This window comes from Chelonoidis abingdonii, chromosome 5, assembly GCF_003597395.2.
Source record: "Chelonoidis abingdonii isolate Lonesome George chromosome 5, CheloAbing_2.0, whole genome shotgun sequence".
Lineage (NCBI taxonomy): Eukaryota > Metazoa > Chordata > Testudines > Testudinidae > Chelonoidis > Chelonoidis abingdonii.
Window position 1 is genome coordinate 12792094 of NC_133773.1, and position 23249 is coordinate 12815342.

At 42.8% G+C, this 23249-nt stretch overlaps 1 protein-coding gene across 1 annotated transcript in view; it reads left to right on the forward strand.

Moving 5' to 3' along the window:
• Nucleotides 1–751: 751 nt before the first annotated feature.
• ADAMTS3 (ADAM metallopeptidase with thrombospondin type 1 motif 3) overlaps nt 752–23249 on the forward strand; it is a 212538-nt gene continuing 190040 nt past the window's right edge. Inside the window, exons 1-3 of the mRNA XM_075066075.1 lie at nt 752–864; nt 2367–2394; nt 12068–12474. Coding sequence (XP_074922176.1) covers nt 796–864; nt 2367–2394; nt 12068–12474 — 504 coding nt within the window. The 5' untranslated portion in view covers nt 752–795. The remainder of the gene's footprint in view (nt 865–2366; nt 2395–12067; nt 12475–23249) is intronic.

Here is a 23249-nt window from a genome sequence, read left to right on the forward strand (position 1 = left end):
GTAAGAGAGATGGTCTGTTGTTTCAGTGACTATAGTTTATTGGTTGCGCTGTCGCTTTTCAGAAAAATCTCCCCTCTCCGTACTGGTCTGCGCTTTCTATAGCCCCTCGTAAGCGAACAGGCTGTGGGGCAGCGCTGGGTGCAGAACAGGACCCGGGGCCTGCCCCCAGGAGCAGCTCCGCTCCTCAGGGAGTCGAGGGTGCAGGCTGCAGGCGCGGGCCCTGCAGCCTCTCCCGCCAGGGGCGGATGCCCGAGCTCTTGCCCGCCCCAGAGGCTGCCGATGAGCCGGGGCCCGCGGGCGCTGCGGGGAGAACCTGCGGCGCAGCCCGCGCGGCAGCCCCGGGAGGAGCAGCAAGCTTCGCGCCAGGGGAGCCCCTGACGTCGGAGGCGCGCGCCGGCGGGGGGAGGAGGAGGAGCCCGGCCCGGGGCTGCTGCCGGGCAGCTTTATTAGCCCGCCGGCTTGCGAGCAGCGGCAGGCTCGGCGAGCAGCAGGGCGCGCGCGGCTGACTCTCACGCCGCTCCCGTCAGCCCAGCGGCCGCCGGCTCTCGCCGAGGGGACGAGACGGGAAGGGACCCCGGGCGGAGGAGCGCGGGGCTGGCGCGCAGCCACCCCCCTGGCGTTCACCTCCCCTGGCCCGGCCCGCGCTGGGAAGGCAGCGGCGCGGGAGCCACGCTCCGAGCAACCCCGCGTCCCCGGCCACGAGACTCCGTGCAGGTCTCCCGGGTCTCCGCGCGCGCGTGTCGCTGCGCTGCGCGGAGCCCTGTAGCGTGTTCTCGGGAGGGACCGGGACTCGTGATGGTTCTCCTGCCACTGCTGTTCGTAGCAGCCTCTCTGGGAGAGGTGAGGACTTCAGCTGATGAACAAGTAAGTGGATATAGTGGATCCATAGCTTTGGACACCCGCCCTCTACCCCCAGAAAGTTGATGCAGTTATTTTCTCCCTCTGCTTTTATAGCGGGGGGGGAAGCAGGGTTGGTTTTTATTCATTTACTTGCACGGACCGACTGTTAAATTGCGTGATCCCGGAGGGAAGATTGCTGCCAAGAACTCCCTCCAGTTAAATCGCTGTACCGCGTAATAGCAGTAACTTCATTTATTTTCACCCACACCCGCCACTCCGGTAACGTCTGGTGGTTTTATGTAGTTTTTCTTTTTTAATGGACTGCCGGTGAGTGCGCGTGTTAAGTTGCTTGATCTCAGAGGAATTATTGCTGCTAAAGCTAGGCGCTTCCCCTTTAATTTAAACAGTTATTAGTCTCCCCAGTCATTAATAATATCAGCAGAGAGAGAAGAATATTACCAACAGCAGCAGAGTTGCTCTGTTGGTTTTATCTGTCACCGTCCCTCTGTCCCGGGGCATGTGGAATCATGAATGAATCTGGAAGCTTGTTCTCTTGTCTCTCTCCCTTCTCCCCCCTTTCATTTTGATCCCTTAAGAAATCCATTCAAAAAGGGGTTTTCTTCTCAAGGCGCTTGTAATTGTCTTCTGGCCTCTTTCATGCCAGTGAGGAAACTCATGGGCTACAGAGAGAAATAATTCGGCTCTAGGAGAGAGCGATCCATTATGCACGTGTCAAAAGGGAATTGCTTGCACAACCCTTTTGCTGCAAAGTTTGCTTTGACAGATCGGGGGAGGTGGTGGGAGCGTTTCCTGGCTTTTCCCGTTTCCGTTGCTGGGCATGTCTCTCCTCTACCCTCCTCCCCCTTCTTTTTGAAGACTTCAGTATCCTCTCTTCTGTCCCCAGCAAGGTAAACCCCAGACTTGAATGAGTCCTTAGTCTGGCAGCAGCTACCTTGAATCCCATCCTGCAGCCACCTGGGCGTTTTGGCATTGACTCCTGCAGGGTGCAGCAGGCTGCTCTGTCTAAATCCTGCGTATGTAGGTCTCCCATCTCTGCATGAGTTATTCAGCTTGATCCCTAACTGCCTGTAGGAAGGGAAGGGTAGTTTGCTTTCCTCGGTTTCCCTGGTATCAAAACTGTCAGCATACATGCTTGATTATTCCTTCACATGCCTACTCTTCAGGAATCATAGCTTTAATTAATTTTAAGGTCTTTGGCCACTGGAATTATTTTTTGGCACAGTGTCACAATTTATAGAATGGTTCATTCAGAATTAGGACTTCTTAGCTGCTCTGTTTATGTTAAACTTATTATAGAGTCTATTCGTATATTGGTGGGAACAGCTGGTTATTCAGTTAGGGAAAAACACCACCTCAGAAAACCAAAAGCAGAAATCTACCAACAGTGCAATACAAACCAAGTGATTTTCCACTTTCCAGAAACACATATTTTTCAGTAACACATCACATAATAATTAAACTAACAGTTTTGTGTGTATGTGTTTTTGTTTTTTTCCCCTCTGCAGGCTGGTAAAGAAGAAACGATCCAAATAGGTAAGCATCTTTTTTTTTTTTTCCCCCCCCGAAAAGGAAAGTGAAATAAATAAGTTCAATAAGTCAGTTTATTTAAACTTCTTTTTTTAAAGAAGACACTATTAGTGCATGTGAAGACTAACAACATTTTCACACTTGAACCATAGATTCTTCCTTCCAGCAGAAATGTGTAGATCTGCAGTAATGTAATTTGTCTTTATGCCCTCTTATTATCACCCTCACATTTCAACAAAATCTACACTTTCCCTTTTAAAAGAACAAAACCAAGAAAAGTTAAAAATTGGAGCATGTTTAAACTAATCGTTCAGATCTCATGGTAAATCAGATATGTGGAGTTCTTTTTGTCTGAATACTTTTTTGTCTGAATACTACTCAGTTTTGGGAAGGGCAAAACACGTTTTTGTACAATCTTGATATTGTGTGTAAGCATTTAACTTTTTTTTTTTTTTTTTACGCTAGAAATATTTTGTTATGTTGACAGAGTGGAATATATGGTGAATAAGAGACCTGAAGAAAAGGTTTCTCCCTCAATATCCATTGGTCACTTTAAAATCTTGCCATCTCCATTACAAATTTTAATTGCTTTTTGTTTTTGAACTGCTACATTTCTCAAGGGACAGTGGTGAAAAAAAAGAGACTGGAAATTCTGGAACAACTACTCTGCTGGTGCAAATGGGAGCAGTTCCATTGATTTCAGTACAAAATTTGCTCCTCTATCTTTATGGAAGGGAATGTGTTCTAGCTAGCAGAATATAGGAATAGGTGCCTAGTCTCTTGGATTCTCTTCTTGGGTTAGTATTTGCCCTGGGGAGTGTAATCTTATGCATTTCTCAGTTTACCCATCTGTTTATAATACTTCCCTGGGATGTTACGAGGCTTTCTTAATGCTTGTGTACAGTGCTGTGAAAGGTGCTATATAGGAGGGTTAGGCTACCAGCCCAGCAAACTCTCCCAAATTGGAGTTTTAACCTTCCAGTGTGTGCCAGGTGTTCTGAAAGCAAGTTTGAGCACTTCCCTGAATTGTGGCGGTTTTTCTTTTAATTTCCATTCTGGCACTGAATTCTAGTGTATTGAAGTTAATTTCCTCTACTGTTTATGCGTAATGGGAAGTGAGACACTTATGTGGGTTTATGTTTAATTGGCAACCTGCCCTTCGCCCCCCTCCTACCCCCCTGGCTATGTGCTGGCCTTGTGTTTTTGGTTGTTTACATGCAATTTGGATTATTTTTTAATTTCAGTAACCATAAACTATATGGAAATGCTGCTCTTAGAAATTATATTGTACTTCAGAAAAAAAAATGCTTATCCTAGAAAATAGAGCGTGCGCGCGCACGCTCTCTCTCTCTCTCGTGCGCGCTCTCTCTCTTTTGTCTTGGTTCAGTTGCCACAGTTTGGGAATGTTCTTGAGACACCCACAGAGACTAGGGATATGATCTTGGATACATGGGGCAAATCTGTATCCCTCTGCATAGCTGGTCATAACTGGCTGTGTGCTCCATAGGGGATAGGTTAGGATAGAATTCTCTCTTTTTTTTAATCCTGAGGTTATAATAGGAGCCTTTGCAGTTGCTGTATCGCTTCCTTAGTAATCTATTATGGATTAACTGGTCCTACTCAGGGCCATCCCTGGGGAAGGGGGGGTGAAAGTGATGAATCCGTCACTTCTGGGACCGACCCGCCACTTCTAGGACTAAGCACTTTGGCCAATAGCACCGGCCTGTCAGGCCCCCAAAGCATGGGGTCCGAAGCGGTTGCCTCAATTCACCATACACAGGGGATGGTTCTGGTCCTACTCACAGTCTGCTCCTGTACCCAAATCTGTTTTCACAGTGGTATGGCTGGAGCTCCTGTTGAGCATACCTGCATAGCGCTTGACATCTTGTGAGAGCTCACTGCAGCCTACTCTCTCCTGCATAGGACAACTGCATAGATTTCATTGCCTTTAGGCTCTTTTGAGGCTGTTTTGTGACTCTCTTGCTTGGGCTGGTAGATTTGGCCCATAAGCTTCTCAGATCTTTTGCTTTTGCGGAGGCTTACCAAAAAAGATTGTAAGTGACTTGCTTTACCTACTGCATTTTCCTGAATAGATAGTGACTTGGTGGAGAAACACTTCTGCATTTAAAACATATCTGGTAGCTTTTAAAGTGCTGATTTTTGCCCTAATTTGTACTGAAAGGGCATTTTTAAACCATTATTTTTAAAATGTTTTTGAGCTGCACTAAATTTATGTATTACTGCATAACTTAATTCGATGAGCAGGTGCACAATAATTGTCAAGCAGAAATCTTATTGTGAATGATGAGACTGTTTCAGATGTTGGAATTAGAAAAGCATTCTTGTGAGACCGTTTTGAAACTCGGTTTGGTGCAACATCTCCGTTCTGTGTGCTCCAGAATTCCACAGTGTGTACGTGCTGTGAGTTGCTATTGATGCTACCACTTGAAGGATGCTTTGATTTCCAACTCTGAAATGACATTGGCAGGCTGCCTTTGGAGAGATTGAACAGCTTGTCATCTTATCTGGATAAAACCGTTTCATTGGAGGGATGCAAAGGGCCTGTTATGCTACAGGAACTGTGAAAATACCAGAAAGAATCCTATATGGCCACTCAGGAAAGGAATACTTGGGTTACCAATAGCACTGTGTCAAGTTCACAGTTCAGGAAGTGGGGGCATTGAGGGCAATAATTCACTAGCCACTAAACTTGAGAGCCTCAATTTTTGTTTATCCAGCTTGAGAAACCTTGAATGGGGTGTTTTTTTTAGAAGTGCTAAATAACCACAGCTCCTACTGATGTCCGACCCATTTGGGACTCCTGAGGGTATCTTTCTTATTCCACCTTCTGCTTTCACTCACTCAGACCTTGCTTCTGGCCAAAAGTTGCCAGATACAGCTTCCTCTGAGGCCTGTGTGTGATGGTTCTGAATTGGCTGGACTAGTCAGAAGAGAGCAACCAAAATTGCTTCCTAAGTTCTTAGGGCTCTTAACACAGGCAAGGCGGAGTAAGATTGAGACCCTAGTTCGGATCGTATCATTACTCTTCTAAGTGCTGAGAAATACTTTGCTAAACTACTGGAGCAGCCCTCTTTTCCTCTGCCCTTTGTAAGGCTTATCACAGTCTCTGTTCTATCATGATAGTGACAGCTGTGTCAGGGGTTAACCGTTTATTTCCTCTGAAAGTGTAAGAATTCTTAACACTCATTCCCAGTTTTTCCCTTGAAAAATTGGCTCTGGATGCTCTCACCCTAGATATATTACAGTATGCAAAATGGCAGGCCCTTTTCTGCCCAACAAGCAGATCATGTGCTGCGCTGGTGCTTTTAGCTTGGAGGGTACCTATTATACACGACTCCAAGTTTTGTTACAACTGTTCTTCTCCTATGATGGGGTATAGTGTGTTTACTGATAAAATGACCAAATAACTTACCTTCTCCAGTACTGGATACTGTCAGCTTAGGTAGTATGAAACATACAGTAGTTATAGTGGAAGCAAAGGAGCCACATCTTTGTGGTAAAAGTAACACTGGTAGATTTCATGTCATATCCCTGCAGGTTTCCAAGATGCTACATCTGCCTTTGAATATTACATGGTAGCTATTGTATTTCATCCTACAGAGAAGCTATGACTGTTGTGTTATGATAAATTCATCACTATGAGCTAGATTCTGCCACCTTGACTGGCACAAAATACACCTTACAACTGCTCAAAGTAATCAGTGAAGGGACTCAAGTAGTCTGATACTACTCAAGTGGCAGAACATATCCTACAACCTCAGTGCAGATTCAAGTTGGAGGATAGAAGCCCTTGTTTAAACACTTATTTATTGGTAATAATTAGCAAATAAGAACTTCCGAAATATTAAACCAAAAACTTTAAAAACTGGCTATCTTTAATTAGACATCTAAATAACTTGTCCTGATTTCCAGAGGTGCTAAATACACCTCCACCTTGATATAACGCTGTCCTTGGGAGCCAAAAAATCTTACCGCGTTATAGGTGAAACTGCGTTACATCGAACTTGCTTTGATCCACCGAAGTGCGCAGCCATGCTCTTTCCCCCCCCACCCCCCCTCCGGAGCACTGCTTTACCGCATTATATCGAGGTACTGGTGTACTCATTGCCTTCAGTGGAATTTGTAGGCATTCGGGATTTCAGAAAATAGGCACCTAAATAAGTGGACTTATCTCTGTATTTGGTGCTTTGCTTGCCTCAGGTTCCAAAATTTGGCCAATACATTCTATTAAAAGAAAAAATATTCCATAATGATACAATCTCTCTTTCAAATACAGTTGTGCAAAGAAAGTATAGGACATTAGAATATTAATTATGGTTAGCTCTAATAAGGTAAATGATGTCAACTTGTGTGGGTCAGCCCTGCTAAAGCTTTAATATTGTTTAGATTTAAAAAAAATATGGATATCTTTCTCTTGCAGATGCGTCCGTTACCTGATTATGTGTTTTGGAACATTTAATAAAATAATTACTTTTGTCTTAAACAATGTACAATTGTAGCAAAAATTTTGAGGTCAGTTGAAAAATGAGGAAAAAAATTGAACTTAAAATTCACCTCTTTCTCCTCATGCTTTTCACTGATTATTAGTAAAATTTGGAATTAGCAAAACAGTGCAGCTTTGAAAATGGAGAATCAGGAAAAAGGGACACCTACAGATGGAATAGCATTTCCATAAACTGCAGTCTACAAATAAGGATCATTGATGTCAGCAGAGGAGTTTGGATCTCTTCGGTATTTAAGCTTGTCACATTTAATTTTAATTGCCTTTGAACAAGGGAGACTTCCTTTTCCAGTTCAACATTTACAGACTTTGAAAAGTCCTTTGCTGATGGCAAAAATGTTAATATGTGTCTTCCCACCCTTCATTCCCACCTCCTTGTGGTCAGCTGGTTGTTCTCATTATTAATGACTGCAACTTGCTTGCCCCCACAAACTGAAATCTGGGAACATTACCATTTAAAAAGTACAAAGTAACTTCTCAGATGTGCTGCAAATTCAGGCTTTGATTGTCAGGCTGTAATTTGTGCATTTTTGGATATCTGCCTGTGTGAGACAAATACACAAATTCTGTTGGGGGTAAAAGTAAGAAATCACCTGTGTTTTATTGTTCTGTAAGTGAATTTTAAGTAGAAATGATCCCAAGATGTGAAATTTGGACCTGGATTTTTAGCACCGCTGAAATTTGGGGAATATTAGGATCCAGTGACAAAACTTGGAAGTGTTCAGATTTCAACTTCTTTGCTTCTCATTCCTTACCTACTCCAAAAAACAAACATACTCTCAGGGAAAGGTGGAATCTAGGGGTTTGATATGGTTCCATCTCTAATTCTCAGGATTCAAATTTTTGATCTTTACACAAAATTCCCAATGATTTTTAAATGGGAGTTCTGCATAAGTAAGGATTATGGGATCAGGCCCTAAAGTTGTATGTATAATGATTAAAAGCATTTTTAATGCTGATGTGGCTATATTGATTATGGGTGAGAGTGAATGCCTCCTTCAGGAAAGATCCCACTGGGAGTTGGTAATTTTAATTGTGGTATGCATAGTAATTTTCAGCACGAGTGGTATGAATGTCAAGGCTTTTTTCACTACCCTTGACTGCAATACCTACGTAACAGGCTTGAAGAATTTCCATTTCCAAAAACCGACAATTAATATCGTACATTATTTTCCTGACTGCCTCCACTGTTAGTAATATCAGTTAGAAATTGAGAATGTTAATGCAGAATCAACTTGACTGCAAAACTAGGTAATCCCAACTATGGGGAATGGGTTAGTGTTCTGAGGCATGAAGCTGTCAGAGACCTGTTGTCATGGAAGGGCACTGTTTCAGTCTTTGGAGTGGTGAAAAGGGGTGAGGATGCCAAACTGTGTATCTCAGCCTGTGATCTGAAGCCAGGATTGTGTTTTTTCCATGATAGGGTTGGGGAGGGTAAGAAATAGACTATAATTAGGAGAAATAATTGAATGTAGTAATTGAGAATTTTCCAATTACATTATCAGTACTGGGTAGTCTGTTTGCATAAATAGGATCTGGATTATTCATTGCATTGATATTGGATACAAGAGCCTTTTACCTCGGTTATTCATTCGAATCTGTTTTAGGTTGAGAATGGATAGGTTTTAATGCATTTAATTAAGTATGTTTATTTAGAGGCATTTCTGTGGCACACATCAGTATCTGAGCCACTCAATAGTAAAGATGTATCAAATGGTACCAAGAAGGTAGTGCTGCCCTCTACACCTTCCGCCACCCACTTTATAGGAATCGGAACTGTTTAATTCTTTTTGCATTGGCTGTCTTTGTGTGATCATTTGAGGAAATTCTGCCCTGAATCTGGTGTGTCGCACAGCATGCTCCATAGGGGGTGAGATTTATGCTCAGACTCATATCCTGCAGCAGTTTGGTCCAGAATCATTGCCCTTGCACAGAGAATGCCCTTCCTTCTACCATTACAGGAGGGGACCTGGACATCTAATAGCCTGATTCTCCTCTCAGTGTAAATTGAGAGTTAATGCTACTGACTTAACTGGTGTTACACTGATGTAAAATCAGTATAAAGTGGAGAAATAGCAGGCCCCAGGATGTCCTAGTTGAAGAAATATGGTGGGAAGTAAAGAAGCAGAGACCTTCCCTTGGGTAACTTAACCATAGTCCACTTGAGGCTTAAGTTTAGGAAAGTTGGCCATTAGGTGATTTGTTTGAAATAAGTCATAGCTGTCATTTAACATTCAACTTCCTAGGAGACAGATATCCATATACCACTAAAAAGCAAGTTTGTTGCCAGTCTCAAAGGAGACGAAGGACTGAATGGGAATGGAGGAAAAAAAGTTACCCTCTCCCAACTAAGTGGCTCTTCCAGGAGACTGGTGAGGAACTATGGGGTAGCATGCACTGCCACTGCTTGTCTTGTACCTGTTACACAGCAAACACAGGACTTGCATTTCATGGACTGTCATCCTGGCACCCTTTGAGCATTATATTTACTCCTGCAAATATGTGCATCTAGACCCCAATTTAAAGCCTACAGATCAGCTACTTTTGCTGCTTATCAGGTAAGAATTGTGCCTCAAATCCTCTGTCCTGACGAGTGGTGGCAGATAGCAGGCAGGTATGCAAAAGTGCCTTTAACTCACCTTTCCTCTCTCTTCAGTCTAGGCATGTTTACCTGATGGGTGCCTGGGCTAAGTTAGATCTGCCCCAGGATTACTCTGACTTACAGCCTCAACAGCTAGGCAGCTGGGGGTTTTAGCAATGTACAGCGGCATCCTAATCATGCCTCCTTTCTCCCCTGTGCCTGGGGCAGGGAGCAGTGATGATATAGAGCCACCAAAGCGATCCTACACCACCTGAGGATCCCTCCCATGGAGGTAGCATTAACAGGGTGTTGGATGTGCTGGCTTTACAGTTGCTGTATCACTGGAGCAGGGTCAAGGATGTTGCCCAGCATCTCTCAAAGTTGGTTTTAAGTCACCTTCTCCATTCTCCTGTATCTTTGATTGTATTCTACTTCAAGTTACAGGAGGAGGAAGGGAAAGAGTAGGTCAGTGGGTAAAAAAGACATTCATTGGAGAGCCACAGAGGGAAAAGTGAGAGCCCATAGGATTCCCATCTACTCGGCTGTGTTAGTACATTGACAGGATGAATCATTGCAGTGGCATCTGCTGGGATGACTCTAACTAAGAATCCCTCAGGTTTTATTTTTACATTATAAATCCGTTTTCTGAGATTGCTGAGTTACAATACAAAACCTGACACTTTCTTTGGAAAGTTGCAGTGCAAGGAAACAAACTGCTTTGTTTAATGCACATGTAGAACAGTCACGTGGGGTTTTGTAAAGGAGAATGCAAACAGGTGTTTGCTTATTTAGGCACTTACACATAAAGATCATGGAATCTCCTGAATACTTTGAAATGGAAAAAATTCAGGCCTTTGGTCTCTGTATATGAAGCCTAAATTGTATGGGGGCCATATGCAATTGGAAATATACATTTGCACATACCCAATTTAAGCCCTAGAACCTTACAGTCAAGATGCCTATCCAGGCATATCTTTGTATGTTCACCCAACTTTGACAAATGGACCCATGTTCAAATTTTTATTTATTTAAGTTTAAACATCCTTGCTACCACATGAAGGTACTAAACAGTTGTGCCTTTTTATACAGATCATTGTAATAATATCTCTGTGCTTAGAATTGAAGTGATGTAATAGGAGGAGTAAATATGATGCATTTAAAGGGCCAAGTTCTGGTTGTATTGAAGTCAATGGAAATCTTGCAACTGATGACATCTGTAAGACTGGGCTTTGGCTGAAATTGTTTTCTAAATACATAACATGATGGGCAGTGTTCCATCGAATCCATTTTCTCTTTCTGTTTGGATCACTTCATGTTTATGTACGGGGCGGGGGGGAAAATAACTCTGTGGTTAAAATTGCTGTGTTAGAATAACAGTAAAGACCTGACTGTGGCACAAAAGGATGGAAATTCAGGATTGACTTTGAGGTCAAACAGAGTGATGACATGTAAATTAAATGCCCTTAGCCTAACTAGGCCTGCTTATACCCATTCTGTCTCTATAAAAGGGAAACTAGGTTGGCATAACTCCAGTACTGTAAGCAGTTGGTCACTGGGTTCTCTGCTCACCAATGGGTGGCACCTCCTTCTGTTGCAGTATGGCTGCTTCGTGGCTCAGCCCTCTGGCCAGGTCACCCTCTGATTTCCTCTTCTGGGGAAATCTTTCAGAGTCCTTCTGCACCAGCCGCATCAGGCAGTCCTTATGCCCGCTCCCCTGACTGTGTCGTTCCCCAGTGACTTGGGCAGTCTTCCCATTCACTGCACCTAGCAATACCACTCTGCTGTGGATGGGAGGGAACTGAGGCCCACCCACTACTCTGGGTTCTAGTCCAGGGCCCTACAGTGAGCAGTTAAAGTCTGGGACTTCACCAAACCTACTGCTCTGTTTCTTCGACTACTTCCTACCGTGCTGCTTTAAGCTTCTTCATGAGCCTTCCTAGTCAGCACAGTTTCTCCTGGGGCTACTAGGTAAACTCTTCCACATGGGTTCCTATTCCACTTCCTTTTCCCTTTCCTCAAGAAGAGAGAGTGTGCAGGCTTCTTCCCTAATGTAGTGCTTTCAACACAGCCTAAATCTCCCTCTCTTTGCAGCTCAATGGCTGATTGGGCCCAGCTGGCCTAATTCAACTCTCTTTCCGGGCCAGTGTGGGGAGCACAACCCATTTTACAGATGTACATTAAAATACCCGCAACCCTACTTTAATTTATATCTTCTGGCTCCTCTGATAGACTCCTCTATACATCAGTGGAGTGAATGTAAGTAGTGCTAAGGGATCTTAAGTCCGTGTGTATGATTCGAACTTACATCAGCTCTGAATTTAGCCTCAAGTGCATTATTCACCTTATTTCTCCTTGGTTTTCTGGTGTCTACTGCATAATACTAATCACAGAAGAATCTGCAATACTTAAATACAATGGATGAGTCCATGACACAGCTGTAAGTGAATTTCTTTGCTCATCATTATTTTGGTGGCTTCCTGTTCTGTAGCTCTGTACCTGTTCTTCATTTTTCAAACTTGTTCTTATACTCTCGTTCTAATTTTGGTCTTCACGTGTGTGTTTTGTTTTTTGGACAGATTTACCAAAAATCAGACCGAGGCTGTATGGGCTAGTGACTCCGATCAGCACCAGTGCAGATGGAAGCTTTATCTCCAATATTCTTTCTGCAAACCATCAAAGAAGATTAACAAGGGATATATCCCAAAGCCCCAAACAACTGTATTTTAACATCACAGCTTTTGGAAGGGAATTCCATCTCAGGCTGAAGCCTAACACTCATCTGGTGGCTCCAGAGGCTGTAGTGGAATGGTATGAAGACTCTGTGGAAAGTGGAAATGGAACTGAGGCTGATAACAAAAGTCAGACTAGAAGCACAAAAGAGCGGATATGGAAAAAAGAGCCTCTGTGGACCAATTGTGCGTATGTTGGCGACATCACTGATATCCCGGGAGCATCTGTTGCTATTAGCAACTGTGATGGTCTGGTAAGATTTATTCCATGGCATATATATTTGGATCTTTATCCCTTTTCCACAAAGCTTTAGTCACTGTTAAGTATCCAACAGTTATGATATAATTTGGTTAACTTCATTTTCCAAAATCCATTAGAAATTGCACCCTTGTTTTATGTGGTGTCATTGGGCCTCAAGCCGGAATACCTCCATTGCTGGACTTATCTCTTATTGACATCACCGTAGGAGAGATACAAATCAAACCTGCTAGTGTTGTATTTTGGTTTTTGTGATATGTTAAGTTATCATTAGCAGTTTTATAGTCCATGAGCTTTCAAAAAATAGATATCCAAGTCCAATATTATGCATATTTTTGAGATGCAGCAAATTCACGCACTGAACCCCCAAAATAACAATGACGGTTTAAAAATAATTAGGCTTGTTTCTTAGGAAAAAATATAGACCCCTATTTCTCTATACTATTCTAACTCTTTAAAAGCATCAGTTGGATCACAATACTTATAGGTGATGTGTTCTGAAGGTACTTTGGCCTGGTTATTGTTAGACTAAAGTATGTCAGTGTAGATTCAGCAGCCTTGGCTGTAAAGATAGACTGGGTTGGTGCACTGATGCTGTACATAAAGACAACATATAGTGACTGCATATGCAGTTCATTAACTCAATTCATGTGGCAAAGAAAGCTAATAATACTTGTATTATACTCTTTAAGTAGTAGAAGCAGTAACATAAACATAATTGCAACTTCCTTGAAGATTAATATAGAGCTTTTATATACTGTTCTTCAAGAGAGAAATGATATGAACGGACCTACAACAACAGATGTCCCTTCTTTGAAAGAGCTTCCCATCTTGGATTCTAGATGTGTAAATTATTTGATCCCATTCTGCCTTAGGTAATAGCCAGCTATGCTCCTCTGTTTCTGGAATGCAATGTGAAGTTATGCATAGTTTATTTCATGGAAACCAGTTTCTGGGTTAATGAACTTTCATTAATTTAAAGAAAGGAAATATTCATAACTGACATTTGTTTCTAGCTGATATGATCAATTGCTGGTGTTTGTTTTTGGTAATGGTATGCATCATTTACAAAAATACATGCAGACTTTTGAGCCAAGTTTGTTTCCACATAAGCATTGACTAGTGCTCTCATTATAAATGAGCTGCTGAGGCTGGGAGCTATGTGTTACCAGTAACGCTTCAAGACAATAAATTGGATTAGACAGTTAAATTTAGATGTGTGGCCGCACAGGCAAAAAGAGACATGTTGCTGAAAAGATGCCCTTGCCGAGTGTTGAGTCAATTAAAATGGAGTAGTTGCTGCCCTTGCTAACCTCCACTTGCATAAGCAGAGGAAGGAAGGTAATGTGGGGTCCTAAATGAAAAATTAGGAGGCTGATGGTTTTGTGGCATGATTTTGCCATTTCCAGGGAAGCTCCTCCTCAAGTGATTTTTTTTTTTTTTTTTTTGGGGTGATGGGCCAAGAAGAAATGCTCTGAATGGTATTTAGTCTCCTAGGTAACCTAGGGAGTGGATAACTGCATCTAAAGTGCCACTGCTTCGAGCAGTACCAACTCAGGCCACATGCCTGCATCTCTCTCTCTCTCCCCCTGGGATCCTGTGGAGGGGTGAGTAGCCTGCCAAGGTGGGGCTGGTCAGAGATACCCTCAGTATCTACCTTTGGGATCCTGGAAAGCTAAAGTAGGGAGTCCCCATGTTCTGATGCTTCTGTAGTCCTCCTTCCTAAACTCATCCCTCGGGAGTGGGGAAATCCAAGTGAACTCTGCAAAAATTCCTTTCTGGGCCTGCTCAGAAACCTTTCCCCACGTATGTGTATGTGAGAGGGCACTGTGTGGTCCTTGTTGTGAATATAGGGCCAAATCCTTTTCCATTGGGGTCAACGGAGTTTTGCTATAGAGTTTAATGGGATTAAAATTAGGCCCTACAAGCTATAGTATTCAATCCATGTTTGAAATCTGACTGAGAAAGTAGTTTTTAGCTTTCAAATATAGAGCTGGAATATGAAGCCCTGAAGGCCACATTGAGATGTTCCAGTAAAGCAGGTGGTGAAGTGTGGATTAATTCATTAAATAGATCTGTGTGTGTTCGGACTTTCTTATTACTAGTAACTAATAATAATAATAAAAAAATCTAATTATAGTATAAAAAATGCAGGGCAATGCGAATTCCGTATAGAACAGGGGAATTTTGCACAGAGCATGTTAAAGTAACTATTTCTACTCTGCTTCCTTGTTACTACCCCCCCCCTCTTTTTTTTTTTTTTTTTTTTTTTTTTTTTCCGACACTCACTCCATTTTGATAACTTATTCTCAGTACTGGCACCTGTCCCCCTCGGCTTGCCTCATTTGCTTATGCTGTCTATTAAATCCCTCAGGGACCAGATCCTGGCCTCCCTACCAGCTGTTTTGCTCTACTCTACAAAGCAGGCTTCACCAGCTATGTAGGGACTCCCTCTGGGTGAGGGGAATCTCTGGGTATCTTAGGGTCAGTATAGTTCTTTGCCACTCCCAGTCCCTGGTCTCCAGAAAGCAATTATCAATTAGGGCAGAGGCGGACAAACTTTTTGGCCTGAGGGCCGCATCGGGTTTTGGAAATTGTATGGAGGGCCAGTTAGGGGAGGCTGTGCCTCCCCAAACAGCCAGGGGTGCCCGGCCTCTGCCCCGTATCCAACCCCACCCCTCCTGCTTCTCGCCTCCTGACTCCACTGCTCCTGGAACCCCTGCCCCATCTATCCCTGCTCTCCCCCAGCTCCCTGTCCCCTGACTGCCCCTGGAACCTCCACCCCTGACTGCTCCCCATCCAACCCCTCCTCTCATTCCTGATTGCGCCCCCCTGGACGCCTGCCCTCATTCAACCCCCCCCTTCTCCCTGACCGGCCCCGGAACCCCTGCTCCTATTCAACTCCCTCCTTCCCTGCCCTCTGACCACCCCAACCCCTATCCACACCCCTGCCCCCTGACCACCACCCCGAACTCCTCTGCCCTCTATCCAACCCCACCTGCTCCCTCCCCCTTACCACGCTGCATGGAGCACCGGTGGCTGGTGGCACTATAGCCGCGCTGCACAGAGCACCAGGACAGGCAGCGGCACACCTAGATGGATTCAACCACACCACCGTGCAGCACAGAGCACTGGGCCAGGACGAGTTCTGCAGCTATGCTGCCTCACAGCCCAGAGAATTGCGCTGGCGGTGTGGCGCACTGAGGCTGAAGGGGAGGGGGCGCAACAGGGGAGGGGCCGGGGTTGAGCCCCCGGGGCAGGAGCTCGGGGGCCAGACAGGAGGATCCGGCCCACGAGCCATAGTTTGCCCACCTCTGGTTTAGGGGGAAAGAAATGAATCACTGTGGTAACAATTCACTGACTGTGTAGTTTATAAGGTAAGTTTGATATCATGAATAACTAGAGTGGAATACATGGCTTGCTACCAGTCAATGAAAGTCCTGGCAAATGTTTGTTTTGTGAGTAAGTAATCCGAAATAAGGAGGCTTTTAATAAAAACTTCAATATAAATTGTAAGATACCTGCTGGTAGTTTGGCACGTTCTGTATTTCATTAAATTGTACTTGTTTATACATGACTAGAATTTTATATTGGCTTATTACCATGTTTCACAGTTGGCAGTAAGGTTGTATTGCTGTTGAGAAAATAATGTGGCCAAATCGTGCTCTGTTACATTGACATCAATGTATAGAGAACTCTGGATTTACACTGGTGAACTGAAAGCAGAACTTTGCCTCTGGACTTCTCCTGCATCTGAATTTGCATTTTAAAAAAAACCTGACAAATTATCAGAATTCTTCCAGTACAGAATTGTTTGTTTAGCTATGATTGCATAAAAAAAATAGATATTAAGTTTGTTTTTAACATTGCAGGGAAAAATCTTATGTACAAATCTGTGTAATGTCTCTTAAAGGTACATTTTTTTTTTTTTTTTGGGTCCCAAAAATGCATGTATAACCAGTAATTTTAGGAAAAAAGCACCTGAGTAATAGTAGAAGCTGTCACATTTTTTCTATGACCATGTTTGAAAGTTGTATTTTATAATTCTTGGTTTGTGAATGGCTGGCTAGTACTATGAAACACGAGCATTTAATGAGGAATCTGTAACTTGTCAAGTCTGTTGATCTGAAAATGGAATTTGAGTGATTTTTAAAGGAAATGAGATGTGTTTAGGAGGGAAAATGGATCCACAATACTGCTTAACACTAGTTTCGCTACGCAATGCAGGGTTGAGGCCTTGTTTTTGGAAACAAAGTTTCCTTAAGTTTTGAGGATTTATTCCCTATGTTTCTTCAATCACTGTGGCAAACTGGAGCATTCATAGTTTGTCAAATACTGTTGTCAGAGTTACAACAAAGCTTATAACTGTGTTTTACTCACAATTCAAAGTAAGTCTTTTCAGATTTTGCACAGTAGCATGGAGCCGCATTCTGCCTTGATTCATACCTCGTGCAGCCCTATTGAATTCAGTGAGGTTGTCTGAGGATACAAGTCCAGGCAGAATTTGGCCTACAGATCCTCATGTATAGCTAACACTAGCTGCCTTTGCAGAGACAAGCTTTAATGGTAAATATGTGGAAAAGGGATGTCTTAAACTTAAAATTAGGTTGCCTTAAAGCAGAAGTGTTGATGGATCAGTGGGAAGAAGGGAGAAACTTGGAAGACTATTATGGGAAAACTTGATATCCTTTCTAGAGGTTTATCCTTCTTCCAGGCTGACATTAATCAGCTGAACACAACATCCCTCAGCTGTGTGGGTTTGAGAAATCAAAGCCTGCAATCTCTGTCACTGGAGAAGGACAAAGCAGAAAAGCCCGAACTAGCTTTGATCAATAGATAAGTTACAGTTGCGCTGACTGCAGTCTAGGGTTAACTCCATTTGTAGAAGAAATGATGCCTCACTTTTTCTTTTAGTTGACTTGCTTTACTAAAAATTTGAAGAGTGAACCAATTGAAATGATTTAAATGGAGTTAAAACAAGGGTGCACTATTGCATAGGGTTAACAAGGCCAGAAATGTTTCCCAGAGCTACATTTAGTAGGACAAGTACAAATTCCCATCATACATTCATACGCCCTTATTCTTGTTGTGTTCTCTATTCTCTCTGCAGGTTAACACTGACACTGCAACACTTATCTCCCTCTGATTCTGTTTATCCTGTCTTTTCTGGTCTGTGAAGAGAGAGAACAGATCCTATGAGTGTTCAGGAGATGCTTAATTTAGACATACCTGATTTGATCTGTCAAACTGTGTTCACTGTACCTTCACCTCTCGGTTACCCCTATGGGGACATATTTAGTACACCTCTGGGCTGAATAAAGTGTTGACTGTAACATATGTTAGGAAGTTATGGTAGTTACAAGTTCACTTCCTTTAAAACAAGAGGAATATGCCCTTGAGGTTGTATTGGTCATTTTATACATTTGACAGGTCTGACTCTAAGAATTGGGCAGTTACAAAAATGATGGAACCTTACTTGAGCATGTCAGATCTTTTGCTAAGAGAGTATCATTCTCCGATGGAGAAACATGGTGCAACAGAGTTGGAACATAATTGCAAGACTTTCAAGGAGGTGCAATTTAATCAGTTCAAAGCAGATTTGCAGGAGACAGGTTTCTTGTATTTACTTGTGCCTGATGTAATAAATGTTTGAACCTTCATGGTGGAAAAATTATAGCTAAATAACTCCTGTGCTTTTTATATACTGCTTTCTAAGAGTTTAAGCTTCTAAGTAATGAAATTCACTAGACTTTAAAGTATAGAAATATCAAGGTAGATTGATTTAAATAATTGTTTTAATCATGACAAATCAGTTATTAAAAATGGATTTTCAGTAGTTGTTTTTAATGGTTTTGTAATAAACTTTGACTAAATCAGATATCTAGGGTTACTATCATCCTGGCTTGTTTAGAGCTTTTTACCCTCACCCCTGTATCTTCCCAGCCTGTGACATACGCTCTACAGATCCATGCCGGCTTCTTTAGTATGTTAACATCTGGCACAAAGGAGCTTTCTAAATATTTAGCAGCTTCCGTCCAAGATTTATGCAAACCATTGTACTGAAGAAATCCATTGTCCTGCCATGTTGTTGATGGATAATTTCAAGTTATCCTAAATATGCTTTTAAGGGAGTGTGTGGAGTGATGGGTGCTGGTGATGGAGGAGGGAGAATGGACATATACAAGATGCTTCCGCATTTGTTTTGGTTTCTTCCATTTGTCATTCAGAGCCAACTGCAACCTGTGGATAGAGTAGTCACAAGGTGTGTTTTCCCCAGCTTCCCTCTTCTTGAGATTTTGTATTTGCTGCTTCCTTATTATTCTCTTTGGGCCAGATCCTGATCTCATTGAGGCCAGTGGGAGATTTGCCATTTGACTTTAGTGGGACCCGGATTATTGGCTTCTGGTGTCCTTCTCTCACTTTGTGTTTTGGGCCTGCTGCCTCCTACACTTGGAACAGATGCCTTCCACTTGCGTGCCAAGTGATGTTATAGTGGATGATGAACTAAATATGAGTCAACAATGTAATACTGTTGCAAAAAAAAATCCCAGAATGATGTTTGCATTACCAGGAGTGTTGAAAGCAAGACACGAAGTAATTCTTCTGCTCTGCTCAGAACTGATAAGGCCTCAGCTGGAGTATTGTCTGGTTTTGGGCACTGCACTTTTTGAGAACAATGTGAGCAAACTGGAGAAAGTCCAGAGCAGAGGAACAGAAATGATTAAAGGTCTAGAAAACATGATCTAGGAGGGAAGATTTGAAAAAAAAATGGATTTGTTTAGTCTGGAGAAGAGAAGACTATGTGTAGATGTGATATAGTCTTCAAGTATGCAAAAGGTTGTTATGCAGAGGAGAGTGAGAAGTTGTTCTCCTTAACCACTGAGGACAGGACAAGAAGCAGTGGGGTTAAATTGCAGCAAGGAACAGTTCAGTCAGACATTAGCAAAAACTTCCTAATTATCAGGGTAGTTAAGCATTGGAACAAATTACCTATGGATGCTGTGGAATATCTGCATTGAAGGTTTTAAGAACAGGTTAGACAAACACCTGTCAGTATCTAGATAATACTTCATTCTGCCTCAGTGCAGTGGACTGGACTAAATCACCTATCGAGGTCTCTGCCAGTCCTACAGTTCTATGGTTCTCGCTTCCGAAGCACTCTTTAAAATGTATTGTTGTGAAGCCATCCAAACATCGACATCCTCATCAGTCACATAGACATGTGTGATGATAACCTACACATGGATAGCTCCTTTCAGAGGAAGATGTCCAAGCACTTTGCAAATTGTGCTCCTGCTATTCCCCAGTGAGGTAGGTACCATAGGGAGTAAGTATACACCTTTTGGAGAGAACTTGCACAAGGTTAACTTAAAGAGTTGGGAGGAGAACCCAGGTGTGCTATCCTCTAGTCCTGTTCTTAGCCCTCTCTGCCACCTGCCAGTCTTTTGAGTGGTTACCTGAAGTCATGTCTGTTGGACTATAAGCTCTTGGGGGAGCAGGAAGCTTGAGCTAGATCTTCAACAGAGGTAAATCAGTGGAGCTCTGTTGCCCCCTGTCTGCTGTGTTTTTGTTTAATCAGTTTGTATATGTTTAGCCCTATGTTAGGGTGTGATCCTGCATTCTGTGAGCAACTCAAACTTCCACTGACTAAGAATTTTGGGCATACCTAAACGAATGCTGAGATGGACTCTTCATAGCAAAGGATCTGTCTTTCTAGTATTGATCTTTAAAGTGATGTGCATGCCAATAGTGCTATCTAAGTAATACATAACACTATAATATGCATAATAATAAAAAACCTGTAGCTTATTGTTCCCCAGCCCCTGGTAGAAATAAAATTAAACCCCAAAACTTAAATGAAGTCCCTCTCTGAGGGGATGCAGGAGAAACTTTTTACTGTAACAGGTGGGTACAGAAGCCTATTTTTAGCAATCTCCTTGCTGTCTGTTGATGTGGGGAAACCTCTAGACTATGTAGTAAAAAGAAAAGATGTTCAGAGTTTCCACCTAGATGTATTCCTCTTGTTTTCAAGGGTTATTTACCAGCCAACTTGTCCTCTGAAATAATGATCTCTTAGGGGGCAATGCTCCCTTCCCCTGTTTGTTCCAGGAGCTGTGTGGTCATGGGAAAAACTGAATTGATATACAGTAAATTTAATTCAGGCCAGAGTACAAGGGAACTGCATAGATGTCTCTCAGAGCATTGAAATGTGCAATCGATTTTTAGATAATTGTTTTTGCAAATGGAAAGAAGTTGCAGAGTTTTAAAATGGAGCATAAGAGCAGTGGGCTGTGTCTTCCAGCTGCATGCAGACGGAACACGTTCTGCACAGATCCCGTCCCTCCTGTGTGGACAGGGGAGAGGTCAGCCATGGCCAGCTGCAGTGTATCCCTGCCCCCTCCAGAGGGGGCAATGTAATGATTCACGAGTGGGGAGTGCATAGACTATGGGCTGGTGGGGAGTGGCCACGTCAGGGATGCAACCAGGGATCATGAGCATCCTCCACCTCTGGACCATGGTATTTTCCTCCTGCACTGCCCCTGTCATGGAGGGCCTCCCAGGCAGCTAGTGGCTGCAGAAGCCCTAAGTGCATGGCTCCCATGGAGACCAGGAAAGCCTCTGGATAGCTGTTGGGTTTGGGAACTGGTCCAGCAGCCTGTTCCTAGGCAAGGAAGGCAGACAAAGCTGACAGTGATTGAGGATAAATCTGAGAGGTGATTTCCTCTCCCTTGGTCCTCCTCTGTGTGCTTTTCTGGGGAAGCGGGGCGGGGCACAGACAGACTCAGGAAGTATTTGCAGTGCTTGCTTCAGTTTTACCCTTTGTAATGGGCTAACCATAGTTAGGATGATTCAATTTTAAAAAATACATTTCTTTTCACACTTCAGAATATTTAATATATAAACATGTTCGGGAGCAAACAACAAAAGAGATTCCTGACTCAAGTGGTTAAGACAAAGAAATTCTTTTGTAGGCAGGGAATGTTGTTGTTGCCTCACTGTAAAGCACAGATTATCAATTGTCAAGATTGCTTGCAGTCATTGTCGTATTGGATGTATTGTTTGTGGTCAAAATGGCTGGCCAAGAGAGTGCATCTTTCCCTCTCAGATGCTGACCTCATGATGGTTGATCTTGCTCTTGAAAGCCTTGCCTGGGAAGGATGTACTCAGTGGAGAGCCCTGGCCTTTCCACTATCAGCCTGAAAGAGTCTGGGTTTGTAACCTTCACCATGCATGATAAAGCCCAGGGGTGAGATTTTCAAAAGCATTCAGCGCTTGTGTAACTGCTCCTGTTGAAATCAGTGGGAGTTCACCATTGAAACTCCCACTTACTGTTTACTCAAGCTTTCGTCTGAAAGGGTGAGGATTGGGCCTATTACTGTTTATAAATGAGCATCAGGTGGTGGTATGTTTTTTTTTTTTTTGTTTGTTTGGTGCTGGCATTGCTAACTAAAATAAGATTCATATTTTTAAAAATACCAAAACAGGTAGATTTAGATTCATTTCTCTGTACCAGACAAAGGCAATATGATACATCTGAAGAAGTGGTTTTTTACCCACAAAAGCTTATGCCCAAATAAATCTGTTAGTCTTTAAAGTGCCACCAGACTCCTTGTTGTTTTTGTGGATACAGACTAACACGGCCACCCTGATACTATGATAGGTATGTTAGGTTTGTCTTAATCCAAAAACAAAGTATAGAATGCAAAATTGTGCACAGTGCTTGACAAAATGCATGCAGAGACAGGATTTTTGCGTAGAGGAGCTTACAGTCTAGCTCAGGTTGGCTTTAGTTTCTACAGTCCTCTTCAGGATAATGGGGTACTTATATACAATATCATTAGTCTTAACCGTCACATACAGAAATAGATGTGACTCCATTCTGACTTTTAAAAATGTGTTTATGTATATACCACCTTCTTCTGTTCAACTCACAATGAACAGTCTGTGCAGTATTCCTCTGCTGTGGTATAAGAAATACATGGGCATGGAAGGACGTGTGGGCTGGCTATGTATGTGTACTTAAATGGCCTGGAATTAACAGTGGGGTCATGGGGATTACTTTTCACCTGACTGTGCAGGGTTTCAGCATCCGTTCTGACAATCGGTATTTGTTATACCTTAGTCATCAACCCAGGGAAGTAAATATCAAGAAAATAGGATGTGCTCCCCCTTCATTCTTTATTCAGGAGGCTTGGGAAAATGCTGCAGGAGGCAGCAGTGGTGTAAAATGCATTATGGGCATGTTGCCTACATTCATTACATGCATCTGGATAATGTTGTCAAGGAGCATAAAGGATACCTGCCGTCTAAAATAGAACTCACAATTGCAATGTCCATCTCCTAGTTATAGAGCCCAGTCCTCCACTATTCCAGCTCTCCCTCTGACCTTGAGACCCCTATCCTCCCTTTTCAGTGCCCAGGTACCGAGATCATTTATTGTAACTTCTCCTCTAGTATCACGTTTTGTACCTACCATTTTGGTCCCAGTCAGAGTTGCAGCCTAGGGCAATGATCTTGCCATACACTTCAAACAGGAGCAAAATTTCTGTTGACTTCAGTGTTGCAGGAGCAGGCCCTCTCAGTCAGCAAACTGTACCTAATTATTAATGAATGTAAGTCTAACGTCAGTACTGGGCAAATTAGTCGAAACAATAGTTAAGAATAAAATTGTCAGACACATAGAAAAACATAAACTGTTGAGCAATAGTCAGCATGGTTTCTGTAAAGGGAAATCGTGTTTTACTAATCTATTAGAGTTCTTTGAAGGGG